The 22,440-nt window shown below is 41.1% G+C and overlaps 1 protein-coding gene across 6 annotated transcripts in view; it reads right to left on the bottom strand.

The window, feature by feature from the left end:
* NOX4 (NADPH oxidase 4) overlaps nucleotides 1-22,440 on the bottom strand; it is a 110,448-nt gene that overhangs the window by 4,022 nt on the left and 83,986 nt on the right. For all 6 annotated transcript variants that reach the window (XM_040544285.1, XM_040544286.1, XM_040544284.1 and 3 more), the window contains 4 exons: nucleotides 8,771-8,890; nucleotides 5,159-5,267; nucleotides 4,553-4,621; nucleotides 2,369-2,469 (listed from right to left, as the gene is read on the bottom strand). In XM_040544285.1, coding sequence (XP_040400219.1) covers nucleotides 2,369-2,469; nucleotides 4,553-4,621; nucleotides 5,159-5,267; nucleotides 8,771-8,890 — 399 coding nt within the window. The remainder of the gene's footprint in view (nucleotides 1-2,368; nucleotides 2,470-4,552; nucleotides 4,622-5,158; nucleotides 5,268-8,770; nucleotides 8,891-22,440) is intronic.

Genomic DNA, 22,440 nt, shown 5'->3' with positions numbered 1-22,440 from the left:
ATGCAGCTATTTGAACAAAGCAAAACTGAGAAAGCATTTCAGCAACAGCAAAGCGAGTGTAAGCTTTTCACTCAGGACACAGCTGAACAGAAACAAGGCTGCTGCTCTGTCCCCAAAAAGCACGAAAAACAAGACCGATAATTTATTACATAAACTATCCCAGTGCACATCCTTGTGACTGCAGGTGTCATATAAAATATCAACAGTAGATGGCATGCGTCTGCTCCACTTAGTTTGGAGGGAAGAGTTAGGAGCCTGAGGCCGGGTTGTCCCATGTCATGCTCTGAAGCTCTGGCAAAGCTCAGACACTTACAAATGCACTTTGGCTATTTGGGACCCAAACAGCAACAACAGCAACAATTCACAAACCACAAACCAATCAGATGGCTAAACTGATGAGAGGTTTGCCAGCTGTGTGTTTACTTATGCACAGCTTTGACTGAAGTCACAAGATAAAAAATGGAAAATATCTAGGCTTCTTGGCTGCCCATAAACAAGCCCAAGGGGATGATTGCAAATACATGTGAACATCTGAACGCTGGCACCAGATGCTGGAAAAAAACTTGGTTACCCAGCTCTTTTTTTGGTCTCCATATTGCAGTAGGGTTGTTTAGGCGGAAAGTTACTCAGAAATAAGAACTGAAATAAAGTTAGCAGGAGACCAGGAATTAGACTACAGAGAAAAATGGAAGCTTCTGTCTTGTCCAGGGAAACAGAATATTCATCTGTAATATCAATGTTTCTGTAGTATTGCTGAGTTACAGGTTGCACTGTCTATCATGTCACACATAACTACAACTATAGAAACAGACCTATGTCTATAAATTGTGATAAGGGAGTGACAAGTGGTGAGAAAGCCTACACCTCAGCAAGCTGCAGGACGATGAAAAGAGGCAGGACATTATTTAGGTAATAAGAGACACCTTGCTTGGAAATGGTGGTATAATTTAAAGACCTGACGTGAAAATGCAGAGGAAATTTCACTTGAAGGTCTAATTAGGCATAATGCAATGGAAAGCACAAAAGAAAAAGCAAGTATGACTACCACTAATAGCTTCATCTGTATTATGTGCACTTGCAGCCTTGCAAGGAAGTGGCAGAAGCCTCATGATTTTCATCTTTTAAAACTGGATTCACACAGTTAAGCAAAAAAAGACATTAGAATGAAGCAAAAAGAGGTTAGCAGTCCTCTATGCAGGAGCCTGACCCAGAGTCAACTTGCTTCTCTGCCCTCCCTATTTCCCCATCTTTCCCATGGCCCTTTACTACTGCCCTACTTGAAGTAATATTCGTTTGCTCTGTAGCAGCCTTTGGGGCATCCTTTCCACAACACCCTCTAGGACCTGAACACAGGATACATGGCAGCAGCAGCTTACACTGCCAACAGTGATACACAGTGGTGCTCAATAGTTCTTAAGATCCAGGGCTCCAAATCCCCTAGTCATATTCAGCTCCAGAAGACTCAATAAGCTACGGGCCACAGTTCACAAGTGAAACAGAAGACAAAAACATTTTGAGGGAAAGGTCTGTAGGTGAAAGGGATCATGAGAGTACCTCTCAGTCTGGTGCAGCCAGAATACCTTCAACAGCTACTGCAGGTGGCTTGCAGCTCCCACCCTACTGACTTTGCCAGAAGCAGATTAGGGAAGACTCACACAATCCTGTCTACCAGATCAGCTTTTGAGTCAGGAAACTGCCAGTAGGGTGTAACATAATCAACCAACAAAGCTGGATCTGGAAAAAGACATTCCATAGTCTAATTGCATGTCTTCTGTTTTACAACATTCTTGTTTTAGACCATAGTATGTTCGCCTAGCACAGTAAAAAGGCACTGCCAGGTCTTAACAAAGAATAAAAAAGTGCCAGGAATCTCCGAAGACAACATATCCTCTGAATAAAAACAATATAGGACAGCCAGATTCTTCCTTGTGCAATTTATTTGTTGTAATTCAGTACTATAAATCATATAGGAGAATTATATATAGGAAAATTATAGGAAAAGTCGGTGATTTTAAAAACCTGCAGCTTTATATATAGAAACAGCCTATGTTGCAAGCAAGATATTGCAATGGATAAAAACATATGCAATCCCTGTGCAGTGAGATGAAAATCTATTACTTTTATTTTCTGGGTCACTGAACATCCTAAGCTGCATGAAAAGATGAACTATGCTGAGTTTTTTTTAAAAAAAGTTTCAGTTTGTGCAGGCTATCTCTCAGAGCAAAATACCAGCTAATTTCAACATCAGTAGCTTGAACATTAGACTCCAAGACAGAACTCAAAAAACATTTTCACACAAACAGAGCTGCAAAGACCTAATATCTCCATCCTTCAAACTGGGGCAACCCTCCAGCAGACCGGTACTCACCGCCTGTTACACTTTGCTATTTCATCGAAGAGAAGCTTCCACCGGGGTCGTCCAATCAAAAGCCTCGAGTTTAGGGCTTGATATTTTTCACCAATTATTTTCTGCAAGAAACAAAAAACTGCAAGCTGCCTGATTTGCAGATTGCCTCACATCACCCAGGGCTCCCATTTCTGACATTGCCTGACTTACCATATCGCTGAGGTGTAAAACCCGAGCACAAGTATCAAGACAGTTGCGATTAAAACTGCAGCCATTTCATACATCAATACCTCTGCTCACTGCCTTTTTCAATGGCTCTCCTTGGTGTTCGTTATACATTGTTCCTCTTGCAGCTGCTCATTAATCTCCCCATTACTTTTAAACCAATTTATTTAAGCCATAAAACAATAACTACGCTCCTATTATTCATTCCCTCATTGGCCTTTAATGCTTAGCTGGAAGAAACACTGCTGATGCAAAAATCATATTTCTGTCTGAAGAATTTTTTTTTTTGACTTCGTACAAGTTACTAAGATGACTAGGCCTGAAAAAGTAACAAGGGAAATCTTACATTTCTCCCTGAGAGTAGTTTGCCAGCTGCTTTGTGCTGCCTCAACAGCAGAAAGCAGCCAAAACTGGTCCCCAGATGGAACCCAACCCACTGCAGCAATGCTAATGCACCAGCAATTTTATAAGGTCAAATGCCCTTCCACTGCAGGGGCATTACCTTTCCTTGTTTTTTGTGTCCTAACACAACAGGAAGGCAGAGAGGAATCACATCTTCTCTAGCATCCCACATTCCTTCCGCTGTGGAGCGATCTGAAACATGGCTCACACCACTGCAAACACAGAGCCTTGGCCAATTCATCTTCCTCTGGCCTTTTATATTCAAGAGGCATTTGCTGAAGGATGGGATTGACTCCCTGTTGTCACAAAAGCATACTGCTCCCAAGCAAAGGGAGCACAAAGTGAAACTGCCCTAATTTTGGTAGCAATCAGCACTTGGACTGACATCAGTGAACGCATAAGCTGTAAGGCAATGGAGAGTTGAGTTTAACACCCCCTTTGAGAAATCATCATCAGCCTTGTAGTTCATGCCAGCTTTGTTTAACAGCCACAAAAGAAAAGTAACTTTAAAAAAAGACTTAAAGTTGACTTAAATAATAAATTCAGTAGCTGCTTGATACACAGCACCAGAAAACTTGCTTTGAATTGGCTGTCATTACAATCTTGCTGTGTCATTGCAATGCGATCCTGCTTCAGGTTTCATTTTTAACCTAACCAGATTAAAATTTTAACCACAGCAGGTTCACAATTACATATTTTCAAGCACACCATTCAAAATGACATATGTCATCCAGGCATTACAGCTGTGGAGCACTGTTCATAACTGCTGTAGCTATCACATCATCTAGACTACTGGACAGCATTCCTACCAGAGCTGTGAATGTTACGCTTCTCTACCTGATACCAGGCAGATCAAAATCCTTTGGGCATGGTTTCTCACTGCATTTCACATTTTGTAGTAGTTGTTAGGCTTGGTCCCGGGCCCACTGCAGTGAATGGTAAAGCTTCCAGATGCAGCTGGGTAAAGAATCAGGCCCAGGTTTATGTGCTAAATAATGTAAAATGAAGATCATAAGCATAAATAGCTATGGGAGATTCCAGGAGCTGAAGAATGAGCACAGTTTTGGGGTTGACAATGTATGACAACTGACAGTTAACTTACAGTCTCATCTATCAAGCACTTTGTAACTTTTTTTGATATTTCAGGCAAACAAAAAAAATCTGAGCTTTTAAAAATAGCTAGCTTCTCTCAAAATATTTGTTTTAAAAGAAGATTTGAGCTTGCACGCTGCTACAACTATTCTTTTTTGATTCTTAGCCCAGCAATGATGCAGATTTCCCATCAAACCCTGCCAACTGTCTGGTCTGTGGCCTGGCCTGGAAGGACCTCTTTCCTAGAAAAGGAAGATATGGATTTCTGCCCACATATAATCAAGTTAAGGCTACTAGACCAGATTCCTTTATGCGGTGGGGATGGACTTGCTCTCTTGCCCTAGCAATGAATCAATCCCTTGAGTTTACGGCCTCATTTCCTGTTTTTACCATCTGCAATAATTCTCTTTTGCATATGACTGACAGTTTGCATTGTCTGCTACCCCAAGGTCTAGTTTGGTTTACAAACAGCATTTAGCCACATACCTGTATTCCATCTGTTTGACTGAGGTACAGCTGGATATTTATATAGTCTGGTCGATTCTCTTGCCAAAGCTGGGAGGATGATAAAAACACCTAGTGAAATAATATCCCTTCTTTAAAGGAAGTATAAAGTCACTTGTGCCTACTATCCTGATGGACTCAGGTTTCAGCATCAGTGAAGTAAGTTTTTTAATGAAGATGTGCTTACATAGCACCCCTTTGTGCACTACGGAATGTTGCACATCATGCTGTGTGCAAAATATTATTTTAGAAGGCCACATTCCTTTTAAAATCCACCTGAAATTGTACACCCCCTCCCTTCTTAATCTGTCTACGAGCCAAAAGGCAAAAGGCCACTCAGACTCCCCAACCTGCATGTTCCTTTTCCATCTCATAAATTTCACAGATAACTGTCCAGCAACACTGTGCAATGAAATACCAGTGAGACATAAACTGGCTTATGCAGCTCCAAGCACAAATGGATGCTGGACCAGGTAGCCTAGGCAGAGCTGAAGTTCGCTGGTAGTCCTTATTGCATGCCACTTATGTTGTGTGGACATAGCCTGCATTTATTACATTATTGGCATCCCTCCACGCAACACCCGTTACCTTGTCATGCAGCATACAGAGCAAATCTGCAAACCAGCGGAAAGATTCAACATCCCTGCACACCCAAATGAAGTAGAGTCTTCTCAGCTTGTAGCGTTTCCAGCCGTCACTTGAAAATGAAATGTTTGGGGAATTAAAAATTATCATTTAAAAAGGCTACATTAACTAAGTTGCTTCGTATTCATTAGTGGAAACGTGAATTTCCATTAGAAGCCAACTGCTAAGTTGTTCTTCATCCTATGATAGATCAGACACTGAAATGACCAACATGGTCTATTAGGATGATCCTGGGAATACTAAATCTCTAGTGCAGAGCCAACGCCCCTCACAGCTCCTGTTTCTGCATTAGGAAGTTGTCAACTATATAGATGATCTGGGCTGCAAATATAGATTCATGTATCATCATCAGACTTTTATTTCAAAGCAAAGCAGACATTCTAAGTTTAAGCATATTATGTCAATTCTTTATTAGGTTTATAAAGCAACCCATGAGAGGAAAATATTGACAAATGCAATAATGTCAGGACTAAATTCTGCCAGTATATGTGAAAGGCTCTAGTTGATTATAATTAATACTGCAGCAGAGTCACAAAGACCAAATCAAATCAGAGCTCCATTGTGTTAGGCAACTGTGAGATATAATACAGTCCTCTGAAAATGGTGGTGGGTAAAATGCAGTCATGGACAGATTCTGACATTTCGTTTAGAAAAACATGACTCTTATGTCAGATTTCTTATGCAAACAAAATGCAAATATAGCACAAAGGAAGTATTGGAACGAACTGCAATAGAAAATAGAAGTGAAAAAAAAATCCTGATGATTAATGAGTTCAAACCAAACAAAAATATCCAGGAAGTCTTTTCTTAGTTAGCCAATGCTGTTTGTGTTGCTCACTGAAATGGCCAGTGAACAAATTGTTTCCTCCTTCTCCTCCTAAATTAATGTTCAGATGGAGAGGACCATAGAATGGCAACTTCAAATACCAGTCCCAGGAGCCAACCCCAGCAGAAAAGCTTCATAACACACCTCACCACACTCACTGTGCATTATTCGAACCATAAGGTTGCCAGCATACTCAGCCAGGGTATTGCACTAACAAATACACATAAAGGATGGCTCCAACCACTGTCTCACCTCCCCATGCTACTAACTTCCACCGTAAGAATGAGGAGCAGAGACATTTTCAGCCGCATGTAGCGGCTGAGAACTCACCTTTTATGTGATCCCTCCCTTACAGAGAGAAAAAAAATGCACTAAGACTGGGGAGGAGAGTGTCTTTCAAGTCCTGACCAGCTTTTGTACTTGTAAGCTGTTGACCTGTAGAGTAGGATTTCCTCCATCTTCTGTCTGCCTCTAAGACAAACCCTTAGGAAGGGTCACAATCTGGTCAGATGTGACAAGATAACTACAAGCAGTAGCAAGGAAAATAAGTGCCTTTCACCATAAAAATGGACAAAAGAAGAAGAGAAAAATGCAAGGAATTTTGTATGGAATTGCTGTAGCTCAGTAACAAAACACCACTCCTGGTGATGAAACACTGCAGCTGGACAAAGAGGCTGGATGGCAAGATTTCAAGAAACAAGTCAAGCATAGATTTAAAATCTCACCTCAGATACACATGCATGGATCTACCTCCAGCAGGATATATTCTGCACTAAAGGTGCAATCTCCCAGGTGCAGTCTCCCATTATAACCAAATCTACATGCACATAATACTTTTTTCATGCTTCCAAATATTACCACTGCCCGTAATAAAAGCTGCTATTTAAGGATCCTCCTGTTGCAAGCCACTAGCTTGCAAGCCACTAGCTTTTGTTAATGTAAGTCATGATTTCTTAAAAATAGGGCACAGGGTTCAACAGTTAAGTGCAGTCAAGGGCAGGGGCAGGAATTAAATTGTGCTCATACAACAGGAACATAATTGAGCCGGAAACAAAATGCCTCTCCATCTCGACAGGGTTCTGATCTCCCCCAGAACTGCCTGTCCTTGACACAACAGGACTGGCCCCACTGCTCTGCAGCGCTGGCATCGTAAGAAGTTTGCATTTTCACACCTGCCAATTTCTGCTTCTCAGCCAGGGCAAACACAACAGGCAGCTCATCCAGTACACTCGTGATTCGTTGTAGATATTTAAATACTGAGAATGAAAGCAGGCTGAGACTTTTTTTCCTGAGTCACAGAATTATTCCCCTGCATAATGCTACAGTGCACAACAGGAAGATTGGCTACAAAGCCCGTTTACGAGATTGGCTACTTGGAAGTAATTTATGGCTTTAACCAAAAGTGTGGATTACTAAAGTTTTTGGATGTTAAGCTTCTATGGCAATGTCTGTGCAAGTTCTTATGGCAATAACACACTGGCTGGGGCAGCCATCTCATTAACTGCTGTTGGTCAGTCATTATGATCTGTGACATTTTAGCTAAATGCTGTCAGGGACAAACCATCCCAAGAAAAATGGTCAGCTTACCCATCTGGACTACAGGCTTTCAGAAAAATTGTACCCATGTTTCACATTCTTCGTATCTTTGAGAAGATGATCAATACGCTAATAGGAAAAGAAAATGAGAGAGCCCAAGATGGTCTTTGAGGGCTGCACTATGAGACGGGTGGGGCTGATAATTTTCTGAAGTGCTCAGCATTGCCAGGTCCAGCCCAGATCAAGGACAGAAGAATGTGGATGGCATTTAAAATCCAAGTTTTAATTTCACTTTGGAGTTAGAGCTGGCCATTGGCATTTACATCTTAGAACAAATGCTTCAGCTGTGCATTGTAAAACCTTCCCAAAGCCAGCTAGCCTTTCTACACTTCAGGGAAAGATTGCTGCTTTGGTTGGCTGTTTATACAGTGCCTATGAAACAGGGGTGCTTAAATTGTGACTGGAGCTCTTAGCCAATGCTCCAGCAATAAAAATCAGCAGCAATCATAAAAGCAAGCCTACATCATACAGTGTAAGATTTGGCGGAAGCATGTTGCCAGTGTGACAGAGAAATAGATGAAACTTTCGGTCTGAACAGAATTTCAAAGGTTTAAATTTAAAATAAGGGCAGAAAAAAGTACAGAAAAGGGCATACTTAAAATTTTAAAACTTCAAATAGAGTCAAACATCCAAACACTATCTGAATCCAAGTCAAGCCCATTCCTTTAAAACCCTAAGCTTACACTTCTACAAAATTCAAACAGAACTGTACAGTTGCCCTGCATTTCCAGCAGAAGGACTGTCACGACCTCCTGAATCTCAAAAACACACCACTGTGGTGCACCGCCTCCTCTAAGCAGAGACCGGAGGACAAATCTAGCTGAAGGGTCTGTGACTACAGCAAACATTAGTCACAGGTGAGGCTAGTGGTAGGATATAAACACTAGTGCAAATGTCCCAGCTCATGTACATTAGTGGCACAACTCTGCCAGAACTCTGCGTTACACAGCCTATATGAGATTATTTATGCTCTCCAGGGGACAACCCAGTTCTTTACCTCTCTTGAAGGAAATTCACTTATGTTATGCTAGTAGAAGTTTTGAAATACTCTCAAACCCCTTCTGACATGCACTACTATGGTAAATTGGAGGGTGTAGGGAAGAAATGGCTTTAAAAAGCTTGAGCTCACTTACAGCAGTGTGTTGAGTACCGATGCGAATGGCGTAACTCCAATACCACCAGCCACGCAGAGGCTGACCTCATAGTTCAGGGATTCCTCAAAGGGACTTCCAAAAGGTCCATCCACATACAGTCTGCAAGAAAAGCAAAAAGAACACTTTTAGAGAAAGCTGCAAAAATCAAAGGAGAGAGGGAAGGCAAAGAGGATTGGAATTAAAACTCTACAAAGAATTTGTTTCAATATTTTATTACTCCTGGGATGCAAAATATGAAAACCTTTGTCCTTGAAAGCTTGATGTGGATGACTGTGGAGAGAAACCAATGTACAGGTGGCATGAAAAAATTGTGTCAGATAAAATCTCCTGGCACATTCCATGATTAGACAAGCCTTTTTAAATCAAAGAAGTGTAAATGACTAAATTATTACTGTCCTTTGTGTCTGGTATTAGAGGACAAAGAAAGTGCTGCACTGGAAACAATAACAACTCAGTGTTATTATATATATGCAGGAAGACAGAGTTTGGCTAGCCCTGCCTAGAAGGTTTATCTCTTGAATATCAGGAATGTGATGTATCCCAAACATATATCTGAAGAGGGGAAAAAAAATCACTGAGATGTATCCCTTTGCCTCATGCCTCTCATTCTTAAAACAGTTTTGTCTACGTGTTTGTAAAGATCTCTTAGGAGACTGAGTTCCATTTCGAACCCATTTTGGGTATTTCAGAGACTGATGAAAGGTCAGCTTACTGTAACCTAAAAATGGGACTTTAGACATCTTCACAGGTTTGACCTCCAAATCTTCACTACTCTGCTGAAAGTCTGACCAAGGCCACCCACAGACACAAAGTTTATGGACAGCAATTTTTCTACTAAGACTCCCATAACCCCCATTCTACCTACGTAACAGCAAGTGCATCTCCTGGCTACAGTAATAGATTAATCTTTACAAATAATTACGAAGAAAAATTGAACAATACATTCGATTAAGGTTCATTCTGCGTATGAGTGAATTACTGGATCATCACATTTTAGGTAACCAGTGGGACCAGCGCTGTGTTCAGCAGCTCAGTGACAAAGTATTTGCTCACAGCAAGGCTGTCTGAGATCAACCTTTGGCATGACTCCAGAAAAAAGCTCCAACATATACATTTTTATACATACTTGTGCAATTATGCAACTAAGCTAGGCACAGTGTACACCTAATAAATGGACATAGGCTTCTCCTTTATATCATCAGCCAGAGACTTAACCACTGAAGAGGCGTCTCTTTTCCCAGACAATGTCTTCCAACCTCTGATTCTTTCCTACTGAGGGATGGCTTTTAGCTATAATTTAACATTTTACAGCCTGATCCCCTTTCTTTTAGCTTTGTGGTCTGACCCTTGGCATCTTACCAGTCACGACAACATCTTGTCTGGGTTATCTTCAGCCAATATAGTCCTCTCTGGGAAATTTCTTCCAGACCTTTGCTATTACTGACATCTCAATGCCTTTTATGTTAGGCTCCTTCTTCTAAAGTTTCTTGTCCTAAGATAGCTAACTACCTATTTTCTGATGGATCTGGAGATAAATGGCTTATCCCTATCTATGCTCTGTCTTACAAACTCCTTTCTTGGGTCTTGGTGTCCTACCTGGAGAGACAAGGAGAGACACAGGGCCAGCCATACCTATCATCAGAAGGCACCAGAACTCTTGGCAATAGTATATAGTTAAAATGCATCACTGAAATTCGTAACTAATCAATCTGCAACCTAAATACGCTTATACTTATTTATGTCTTTATATTCCGAAGTCACTACTGTGTTATCTTGGGGAATCTCAAACCTTTACAACATCAGGTATGTTAGTACCGCCATGGTGAGAATACATGAAAAACAAATTCACTCTTACTTAGGACAGATAAATTCTTTTGCATAATGGGACCAGGAAAAACTCAACTGGATGTGTGCATACAATATAAACAGAATTTTAAGTGTCTTCTCATGAAATGCTTCCTGTTACATAACACTTTATTCCCCATTTGCTTAAAAAGGGTTTACTTTCCATTAATGATATGAGACCACTGTTGGAGCAGAGTGCAGCAGCAGCTGCTTTAAGAAATATCCTCAGCACTGCATTGTCATTTGACTGAGGGGGTAAAGGAGCATCTCTTATTTAAATAAGCAGCAGGGGCAATGTAGAGAAACCCAACGTAGAAAGGTGTGTGGTCCAGGGACATTTTGAGAGAAGTCCACAAATGTTACGGGTCTCAGATGTGTGTCTCAACAGAGATCTAATTTGGGGATATCTGTATGGGCAAGAAGGTGAAAAATCTGTACAGGATTACCAAAACCAGCAACTGAAATCCACTGCCAATCCTGGCATACCTCCTATGCATATGTTACCCTAACCAGATCCTGCCTAGCTGGTGAAATCTGGAGAATTGCTCCCGATGGTATTAAGGGCATAAGCACAGGCCTGAGGGAAATCTCTTGTACTCTGCATATGAAGCACTAACTTTCATTAGGATATACAGACAAAGCCAACATTTCGGGGGAGAACAAGCAAACAAAACAAAAGCAAACCAGCAAAGCAGATTTTCCCAGAAATGTCCACAGCTGATGTGACTATAGTCATACTTTGTATGGGTGCCACTTAGCAGGCTTGCACTTGAGCCTGCTTGAGGACTATCTCAAGTATGTATGCCTGCTCTCACATGGGACTAAGCAATTCCTGGAAAGTCTGAGTGCCATTGAATACCACTGATTTGATCATAAGTTGAAACATGCAAAACCTCCAAACCAGACAAGCACGTGTCCTATTCCATGCCAGAAATCAAGAAACAAGCTTCAATTAAACATGTATTTTGATTAGGCTGCTTCAGTTCATGGCCCATTAGCCAAATCTGGCCTGCAAAATATTTTTATCTGCCCACTGGTTCTTCCTCTGAGGGAGTGAGGCGCAGTTGTTTGGACAGCAAATGCAGTCAGAGGAGCCAAGGGCCTCCTGCTGTGCCTGCATGTGGCCCAGCACAGAACAGCCAGAAGTCACCACTTCCAATCGCAAGAAAGAAAAACAGGGAAAAAGCTGGAGAAATATTGCTACTGCGTTAGCCCACTCTACAAGACTTGGAAAGACTGATTCCAAGGATAACATAATCTCCCTGGATGATTTTGTTGAATGGATGTCATAAACACGCTATTTAACCCCAGCGTGCTATGGGAATAATTTATAACAAAAAGAAATGTGTCTCTGATGCCCTGATGGAGGTGGTCTGTTAGGAACTGATCCTTCTTCAAGTCAGAGGAAGAAAAAAATCGGATGCCATATAAAGCAGCGCGGTGAAGAACAGAGCACTGATTCAGCCATTGACTTCTGCAGGGATTATGCAACTTTCACTTCCTGTCAACACGCTCTTCCTTTCGTCTGGTAGAAAGGAAAAGTTCTGTACAGAAGTGGCTCATTATTGCAAATGAAATCGCACAGCGTTCAATAAAAAGACAGATGAGCCAAGGGGAGTAGGATGTCGTTTTGTTTCTTGAGTTATGTCCCAGATATATCACACTACTATATTATGGTCTCCCCCCAAGCTTTAATTTAATTAACATGAAGGAAGGGAATAGAATTTTAGTAAAAGTTTAGAAATTCCCCCTTCAGGCAAACTTATTCAAATAGCGAGTTGTTCTTTTCGCAAGTATTCATTTCTTGTCTTTAGACTGCTTCCAGTTATTCTGGCACAATTTCTCAGCTCACAAACAGAAAAAAGCCCTTCAAAACAGAATGCATCACAAAAACCAGCAGAGCACAGTATTAAAAAGCATCTTATAGATGGCTGGTGAACGTATTTCCTATTTAAAGCCCACATATTCTACAGTACAGTAGTACAGAAGTACCCCAAAAAGCACCAAGATGGATTTTTCCAGCACTGGGCAATACAACTGCAGTAACACGTGGCTGTCCCTAAATCAATGGACACTGTTCTGGGGACAGGGGCAGCTGCACTGCTTTTGAGACCCAACTTGTCACCTTCCATCAGGAACTGCACAGTGATGTGTGGAGACACCTGCCCACACCTCTGCTGGACTTAGAAAAGCTTAGTGCCTGCCTCCTACTTCACTGCTCAGCTGTAAATGCTGGTATTACGTTGTAGCTTTGGGAGCTACCGCAAGACATTATCATGGATATTACTGGAATAACAGATGGATAGGGCAGTTAATTCAAGAGTTTGTAGGAAATTTTAATTAAAGAAGCATCGGCATTTGCAAACTGAACAGAATGACTGGATACTAAGTACTGCACAAAGCACAGAAAGGAAGTCCTCATCTGACTGAAGTCTGTGGCAAAACTCTTGCTAATGTCCACAGAGCACAGATTTCACTGAGCAGTGTATTTGATATCCATGGAGCAGTATTCAGTTTGTTGCTAAGACCCAAGTGTAGATATCTTTGTATAAAGATATACTAAGTCCCCAATACAGTCAAAAGAGATGCAGCCCAGATGATTAATGTATTCAGGGTGCGACGAGCTGCTCTATGTCTACTGATTGTACTGACTCAATTCAACAGGTTCTTGGAGATCGGTGTCCCTCTGAATGGCTGCTGAAGGCCTGGCAGAACTAAACTGGCATCAGACACCTAGCTGGAGGCACCTGAAGCCAGGCATAAAATCTCCACGGAGATAACTGGACATCAGATACCCAGTTCGCACACAAACACCTGCATTTACATATCTTCAGCTGGAGCTGAATCCCGTCTGTGATTCCCTATGAAGAGCCCATGTCCTTGGATTCAACAGATTTTGGATAAAGTTCCCCAAAATCAAAATAAAACCAAGTAAACAACCCTCCTCTCACATTTTTTCTCTTTAACTTGCTCTACCAAAACCTCAGCTCAGTACCACCACGATGGATACAGCCTCAGACCTCCAAGGAACTGACTCTCTGCTCACTTCAACTCCCCTTGTGCTCTCTTGCTGCTGTAACTCCTCTCCCGTCTTATGCACCAGAGGGATGCCACCACCTCCCTCTGATAGCCCACAACACCAGCTCCCACCCCCATGCAATAAATATTCCAAGTGCCTTCATGTTCCTCCCACACTGCCCTTCATGCCTGGGAGGAAATTTCTGTAAACATCTGCAGAGCTATTTCATTATCTCCCTTCAAAATCCTTCTTACGGTTCCTCTCCTGGTTTCTCTAATATCTAAAAAACCAATAAACCAGAAGTTTACAGCAGTCAGGCTGCTGACTTGCTTGCCACAGCTCAATTATGTTCTGGCCCAGTACTGTTTCATTGTTTCCCTGAATTTTGTTGTCTGATGGTACCCATCTGTTGTCTCCTGTTCTTCAAGTTGGCGTTGATTTGGTCAGGGCAGTCTCTGCTGTGTGGCTGGGCGTTATCAGGAGGGCTTCCTGACGCACGGTTCTTCAGGGCACTAATAATAATACTGATAAATAATACTGGAAACCATCCAATTCTGAAACTTATATGTGAGGAAATGTTTCATATGCTAGGCTTGCAGAAAGCAAAACGGACTGCAGAAGTGTTCCAACATAATTTGGACCCAGGGCTCAGTTCACAGTTTTTAGTAAAAACCTAGTTACAACAAATTTTACTTTTCAAAGACACTGTACTTACTACTATGCAAAAATTTCAACCATTTTCTACAGCAAAAATCCAGACAGCTGCTTCATCTTTTGAAGTCATGTCATTATTTAAACTTCAATTAATAAGCATATACTCCGACATTATTTTTCCCGAATGCTTGTGCTTGTTGACAGCATTTTAGTACCAACATCCTTTTACAGCTGAAGAACCAACACTTGAACAAAGTATGACATCCTTGGTTTGGATGGATTTCCAAAACTACTATGGCTTTTCAGGGCTTGTAAGTGTAACAAAATGTGACATCTGGCATGTGAGATCAGAGGTTCCCATGTGTTCTTCTGACATTGTGAAGGATGATGTTTTCGTTACAGAAAACAGCACTCCCTCAGACAAGTAAGCTTGTAAAACCCAGTGGGTCCAATTAACTTTACATACTATTTTGCACGAGATTGCACAGTGTTATCATTCTAATTCAGATTTCATTAGGCCTTATCTCCTTTTTTTAAACATCTTGAGTTTAATTTATGATTGCACATTTTTTTTTCAACTTCAAACATGTACTACATACATTACAGTACGTACTACATACATTACAGTATGTACTAGAGCTTGTAGAAATTTCCTTCTCTCTTCCATAGCAGTTGCTTCCTTTATCTGTTGGTGTAACAACCAATTGTAACAAAGTAGATGGCTTAAAAAAGTACTGAATCACCACATTTTCTTCTCACAGTAACATGGCAATTTATCATTATTTTATTTAAGTTCTAGTTAAGCCATTGCATTTAAATATTTCAGTACCATTGATTTCTCCTTGGTTAGGTAAAACAAAATGAAATCACCTGTTCTTCAGCTTATTATATCCTCAAGAGCCCAGGGATGATTGAAGAAGAATTTCCATCTGAGATGGCACTTCCACTGAAGACAACAGAAAACAGACACTCCTGATGGACACCCTTGCAAGTATGGCTCTTCCTTCTTCAGAACTTCTATAGCACTCTAAGACTGCAATTTAATACTGCCTTCTCTCAGACCAAGTTATTTTTCCTCAGAACTGAATAAAATTGTCTAAATATTTCCCAAAAATATTTATGGACAGGCTGTATTTCTCATTGCTGACTATCACAGGAGAGAAGCATCAGTTTAGACCATTCGCCTACTTCATTAAAAAGGTATGTAAAACCATTATGAGAACTACAATCAAGTATAATTATGTATTCAGACAACTTTGTTCTCTCAAAGAAGTACACGTACTTTCTGTACCAAATTCTTGGTTCAATATTCTTAATTAATGTTACATTAATTCTTCTCCATGGCAGCCTTTTTACTGTCATTTTTATAAAATGTTTCCAAAATGTATTCCTTTGATTAAAGATCACACGATTTAATTTTATTATAAGAAGAAATCCAATTTTCTACTTACTTCGTTAACAATTACGGTAACTTTTATGAGGTGCCTCGCCTCTGTAAACTTGTCTCCTACCGATTCTGCCTCAGCTAATGAAGTAAAATAAAAAGAAGAGTAATTGTAATGACTGTACCACCTGTTTTAAACTTGCCTTTTGAAAATTTAGTTTATCATTAAGTGATAGATGCTGCTTCGGACCAACAGCCACAACTAGGTTGAACATGGTGGTGGCCAGGTTTCTTCCCAACTTATTCAATGCCACCACAGGAGTTATCTGCCCATTTCATGGTATTTTTGTTTTGAAGTAGTCAACTTCCATATTTGCTCTTTTGTGTCTTTTAATAGTTAGAGGAAGCTTTTTCTTGCCTGTACTGGTGCCGTTGGTGGCCATCTCAGCGTTGCCATCTAGCAGACAGCATGCGTCCTTCTCACACGAAGTGCTGATATTAGCACTGAGCCCTTTTCCTCCCTTAGTAAATTATACTTGCTAAGATGGGATTTCCCGTTTCCCTGTGTCAGTGGAAATGTCTTCAGCCTCAGTGTCTCAAGGGTACTGTGGAATACCTAAAGCAACTGAAGGAGCTGTACTGCCAGAGTCAGATGCTGATTCAAGTTTTTCACACCTCTAAATATTACATATGCTTTTTGAGGCTTTTAGCCAGCACTGGAGGTCTAGCACAGTTCCCTCAGCCATTGTTCAAGTATTTTCAAGCTAAGTTACAAAAGAAAAAAAAAGAAAGGAAAAGACTGAAATATTTACATGGGAGTTTCAAGAAGGCCTGAGAGTATATACACAAGACATAGTAGCCCCCCATGGAAGCTGCTTTGTGCTTACTTACAGATATATATGAGGGGAGCATATTGTATCAAAGGTCAAAATACATTATTGGTAGTAGGCTGGGGGAAACAGCAGACCACTCTAACAAGACATCCACATTGCAAGTAGGCTTTTCCCAAAAAGCTCCAATACATCCTAGGGGCTGGGGAAAGAAAAGTCGGCACCTGCTGACAAATTTCAAAGACGACAAGTGCAGAAATTAAAAGCCTAGCTAGGTAGCTGGAGAAACAAAATGGGAGGAGAGAAGAAGCTGACTGGTGTGCCGGCAGATACAGTTGGTAGCAGATCTGTCTGAAGACAAAGACCAGGAACAGCACAATCCATTCCAAACGCAGCTTGTTCTGGCCATGGACTACATTAAGTAGAGATGAAGAATTAAAAGTGGGAATAAGCAGAAAGGAAGAAAGGAAGAAAGGAAGAAAGGAAGAAGGGAAGAAGGCAAGAAGGGAAGAAAAAGGATAAATCACACAACAAATCCTGCAATTTAAATGAAATAGTCAATCCTGGAATAAAATGGGATCCTCAATATATAGTAAACATGAGCAGAAATACGCTACTTAGAATGTACAGACCCCAAGAAAAAACTGCCATGTCCCACTGCTGACTCTTTTCTGTCATTGCATGTACATTGGGTAAGCAAAGTAATTTAGTCAAGTCACAAGCCCATACTTTCTCCGGAAAACTCTCTTTGCAAGGATATGTCTCTCATAACTACACTCTTTAAGGAACAATGCTTTCCATGAGCCTCACATCCTATACAGGACTGTTAATGTGTCTATAGGAGTAGGTCTCCTTCAGTGCAGCTATATGAAGCAAATAATCACTGGTTTGGGGGTCTGTAAAACATCTCTGCTTGAACTTAGCTGTCAGGAAGCCCACAAAGAAATTCTCCAAATATTGCCCTGACGGTTGAGAACTGAAGTCTGCAAGGTAATAGGAAGGCAACTCCAGGTGGCTTCCAGATGTTCAGTGATGGTCAGAGAAGTTCATTTCCTTAGACGGACAGCCTCTTATCTGGAAAGGGCTGGAGAAAACTGGCAAAGCCAAAATGTAAACTAAAGAACACCTGCTGAAAGCTAGATGGAACCACACACAGTTGCAGTAAAATGTCAGATTAAGGATGAGATCACTCAGTTTGGAGAAAGAATTTCTGAAGTCAAAATAAGCCTAAAGATGATTGTCCATAGAAATTCCCAAGCAGAAGCTTATCAAGCTACCGGAGAATATACTGCATTACATCATAGATGAGCTCAAGCCAGCCCTGAACATCTTGACCTCTTCATTGTTTTCCTCTGAATATGCTCCAACTTCTTACTTCGAGTTCTGTATTTAAAGTGAATGGCCCATTATTGTCTGCAGTGCTCCAATTTCAGTCCTGCCAAGGCTCTATATAATGGCATCATTATTCATAGGTGGTAGTGTCATTATTATTACCTTTCTAGACATACAAAGATGACTCTGTACAGCCCTCTGGCCTCTTAGGTTATTCAAAACAAAGCATTTTTAATCCCTTCAATTTTTAAATTCCTTCATGCTCTTCCCTTTCCGTGTACTGTAAGAATATCCATGATAACAGAGAGAATCTTATTTTTAGCATTTCTGTGAGCTTTAAGAAGCTGAAAGAGAATAGGTGACCCTGAACAAGACAGACAAGCAGAAGACTTTGCAAGAGATGGAGAGGGGATGAGTGTTTAAATTCACACCAGGCACTTCAAATATAAAATTCCTCTCATAACCTTTCCCACCCTTACTTTTCATAAATATCCTGAGGGTTGCAACCCACTGGGTGCAAAGCATTGCTATAAGGCACAGTGACTAGAAGGCAGCGAGGAGAACAGAGGCTGGATGTCACCACAGAACACATCCGGCACAGATTTAGGGTCCAAGACGAAGGCACCCTGGGGCTTTTGCTGTAGGCCCGATACCAGTTCCTACTGGTAAGGCACCGTGAAGTTGTTCTGTGAATGCACAGAGAAACCACAGCGTGTGTGCCTTGTCGTGTCGCTCCGGGGGCACACGGGAAATCTGACTTGAGACTTCTTGCACAAAATCAGTGTCCTGCAGCTCCGTGCTGGCTACACTGATCCCTGACATGTTCTTTGTCATTGTGAAATGCAGATCACAAGACGGTGCCCCAGGCCTGACCTCAAATGCCAGTTTTGATCAGTCTGAGAGGAAGAAAAGTCCTCCTGCCTTTTAGTTCCATCTCCCTGACCCTCTCTCCTTTCCAGAACGTCATTCAATTCCTCAGCCATGCTCTTCCTTCTGCTGAACCAAGGTAGCAACAGTTTCTCAGACTTCCACTCCAAAAGCTTAATTTAATAGGTTAAATACTCTGATACATGCAGACAGAAGGCTGTTATAAAGTGCTAAATATGATCCTAATGTTTTTTTTCCCCTAAGCCACCATTTCTGCTTCAATTATGATAAATTGTCTCTTGGTGAACTGTCTGAAATTTCTGCTTATTTCGACTCATCTTACTTTTCTTTCACCCCTGAAATTTCCCAAATCACCTAGAAGCTTCAATCCATCTGCTCTGAAATATACTATCCTCCCTGGCTCAATATCATCTGAGGATTTAATTAACTTGATGTTTACATTTCCCTCCTTGTCACTCATTACTTAATATATTGAAAACAACAGGTCCCAAGATGAATTGCTGCATATTTGATACCTCACTCCATTTAAAACTGTCTGCGTGAGAATTATTCACTGGTTGCCACCTGCCAGCAGCTGACTTTTTCATTTTTTCTTTTTTTCATTTGAATATACTGTGCAGAATTCTTGTTTAGACAATACTTTGCTAAATTCTCTCTTAAAAAAAAAAAGTCTGATTACAGGACAAAGAAGTGGAAAAAATGACACTGAATTCTATGACACTGGGATTTAGTTCTGCAGGGCTGAAAGCGATACTATCAAGCAAATATACACTATATAGTCTATACTATACTCACGCTACCTACTTTTTACTAGTCCTCCTGCTATGGTACTTATATTTGCAAGTAACTACAGCAGGACATGGGCAGTACACAGTGGATGAAATACCAATGCTCTGGGTTCTGTGCATCTACCAAACCTCATTTTTCCAAGAGCTCGTTCTATACCCATCAGCTGCAGAGTTTTAGGTGTTCCACATACCATTTACTTGAAGGTTTCCTTCAACAACTGTACTTTTAACAAACTGTAAAGTAAAAAGTGGGCTGAGAGGTGAATACTTTCTGGTTGTCCCTTTCTGAAATTCTGAAACTGCATTTGTTTTTCCTAATGGTTTCATTCATCACCCATTTGCTAAAACACCACATTTCTGATGTGACTATCTGTATTTCTTGTAGAAGTGCCCAAAGGTCCCTAATGGAAAGGTACCCTTCGCCCTGTAGCAAGAACTTCACCACCAGCACAAAGAGGACGGATGAATGCAGCAGCTCAGGTGCTGTGCTGGGATTGAAAGACCTACGATCAAATCTGCTCTCTGCCATGCCTTCCTCAGGAGAAGTTGGGCATGTCAATTTGACACTGTTTGACAGCATCTACCTGTCACACAGGAATAATTAGATTTCTCACACACAGCAAAGCAACAATCCCTTCATTAAAAGGCTGTGGGGCCCATGGATACATTCATAATGGTGGTCATAAACCCCATCAATATACAGATGGCAGCATTTAATGAGTCTACAAAAGGGAAGGAAGGACAACTAGAGTGTTTCTAGAGATTCATTGTTCTATTTTGTCATCTAACTGATGGCTTTTATCTGCAGACCTCTCAGACACACGTTTTAAATAAGGCTAAGTGATAGCTTCCTGTCATTGGAGAACTCTTGCCAAGCCAAACAAGAGAGGGTAAAGATGACTGCAGATAAAGGCACTGGCCCTGTAATTTCCTTGTTAATTCTATTTCATCAGTTTGGTTAACCTTAGATGGCAGTGTTCAAATACTTGACTGAACAGGGCTTTTTTTACCACCGATGACCTAACGATAATGAAACCATACATAATTTAGAAACATTTTTGATTTTTTTTTTCTGTGAGTAGGTTTTATGGTGCAATGTCCCTTGAATTTTCATCCTCCAAGGAAATTTCAGGGCAGAGAAAAACAGATCCCAGCCTCAGCAAAGTCAAGACACACTTTTAATATTTACACACACACTGAATATTTCAAGCATGAGTCTTCTCCTTGGACATCATAAGATGGATGGAACAGGGAAACAAGTCAAATTTAATTGTCTCTTAATTGCCATAATATTTCCATGTGGTCCAGATGTTATTCGCTGGTGCCAGAATTTCAGTGCAGGGTCAAATAATTAACAACAGACAAAGTTAATACAGGGAGGGGGGTTCATCTGACCAGGTATAGCTGGCATAGGCAACAAAGAGATAAATGGTTTTCTTAAACTCCAGTGATGCTCTTTAGAGTTGCTTGCAGCCAACCTGCTCTGTTTTGCTATCAAATGACTTCAGAAAGCCAGCCCAATTTTTTAAAAACACCATTTGCACCAATTCCTTAGCATGGATTCCTTAACTATCGTGCAATTCTGCACCAAGAAAAAGAAAAGTTAATCATCAAAACCTCTTCAAAGCTAGATCCTTTCACCTAGTAATACGAATGTGAAATGCATAGAGTTAAAAAAAAAAAAGCATTCAGGCAGCAAAGTGCTGCTGAGGATGGGGCAGTGAAAGCTAGGAGAGTTCCCCACCTCAGGAGCGCTGCTTCTGCTGACTCTGAAAGAGGGAAGCAGGGACTGAGCCCCAGGGGACAGCCCTTCTGCTGCAGTTACAGCTTGGAATGAGATGCTCAAGTGCATGCTAATGGCACCATGGGCCAAAGAAGCCTTGAAGACACCAAACTAAGCCTGTTTTCTCCTGGGAACACAGCGATCAGCAAATAAATTAGCCAGACATTCCTTAAACCCTCCTCCCCAACAAAGGACAGAAGGAGCTCAAGTTGTCAGTCAATACCAGCATCACTTGCCTGTCACCGAAGTGCCCAGAGGCTCTCATTACAATTAGAGTGTTATAAAGCTGAACAAGCTCATTAAATTCTGCTCTGCTGATCCCATAAGGTAAACCTGTTCATTTGAATTAAGGTGTCTTTCTCCATGTAACGTGTGGACTGTGTGCAAAACAGAAAGCTGCATCTGCCTTTCCCTCCTCCCTGCTCTCCTCCCCTCCCACCCTCCTCTCGCTCAGACACAACATCCAAGATATTCAACATCACTCTGCTCCCTTCCAAGCCGCTCAGACATCAAACTCTAATTACAGAGCTTTTTTTCTTTTTCTTAGGTTCACCAGCAGGTTTGACTTATGTGAGCTGAAGCAAAATTTCATGTCCTCTCCTTGAAACAAAACAGGGCTGACAGAGAAGCTGGCGTGTAGTGATTGTCCTTCAGAGAAAGTTTGCTCTTTCTGAAGGGAAAGCTGTATAGCATTTCACTTGAACATAACCAAAATATGTAACCAGTGACTTTTACACTACAGATCTTCTGAGATCCTTCTGGACAGCAGTGCCTGCCCTTTCCACTCAGAAACGCTGGCACAGCCACTCAGTTTCCTACTGAAACACCTTACCTAACAGACTGGGATACTTTGTAGTCTTTCTTGCAGATTATACTCAAATTTTATGGAAAGCTCGAGTTCGGTTCACAACTATCCCATATTTTATGTTATACCAGCTTGAATGAAATGCCAGTTTTGTAGATTTGAGCAAAGTGAGGGGTATCTCTCCAACACACTTCAAACTCTTGCTGATGCAGTGATAAGCTGAAATCCTAGAACTGCTTCTTTTGAAAACTTTGCAATGGCAGGAGATACTCTTGGTATATTAAGGTCACAAAGTTTCATCTTCACAGTGTCCAAATACCC

This window comes from Cygnus olor, chromosome 1, assembly GCF_009769625.2.
Source record: "Cygnus olor isolate bCygOlo1 chromosome 1, bCygOlo1.pri.v2, whole genome shotgun sequence".
In the NCBI taxonomy this organism is placed as follows: Eukaryota; Metazoa; Chordata; class Aves; order Anseriformes; family Anatidae; genus Cygnus; species Cygnus olor.
This window is presented reverse-complemented; position numbering and strand designations above follow the sequence as displayed.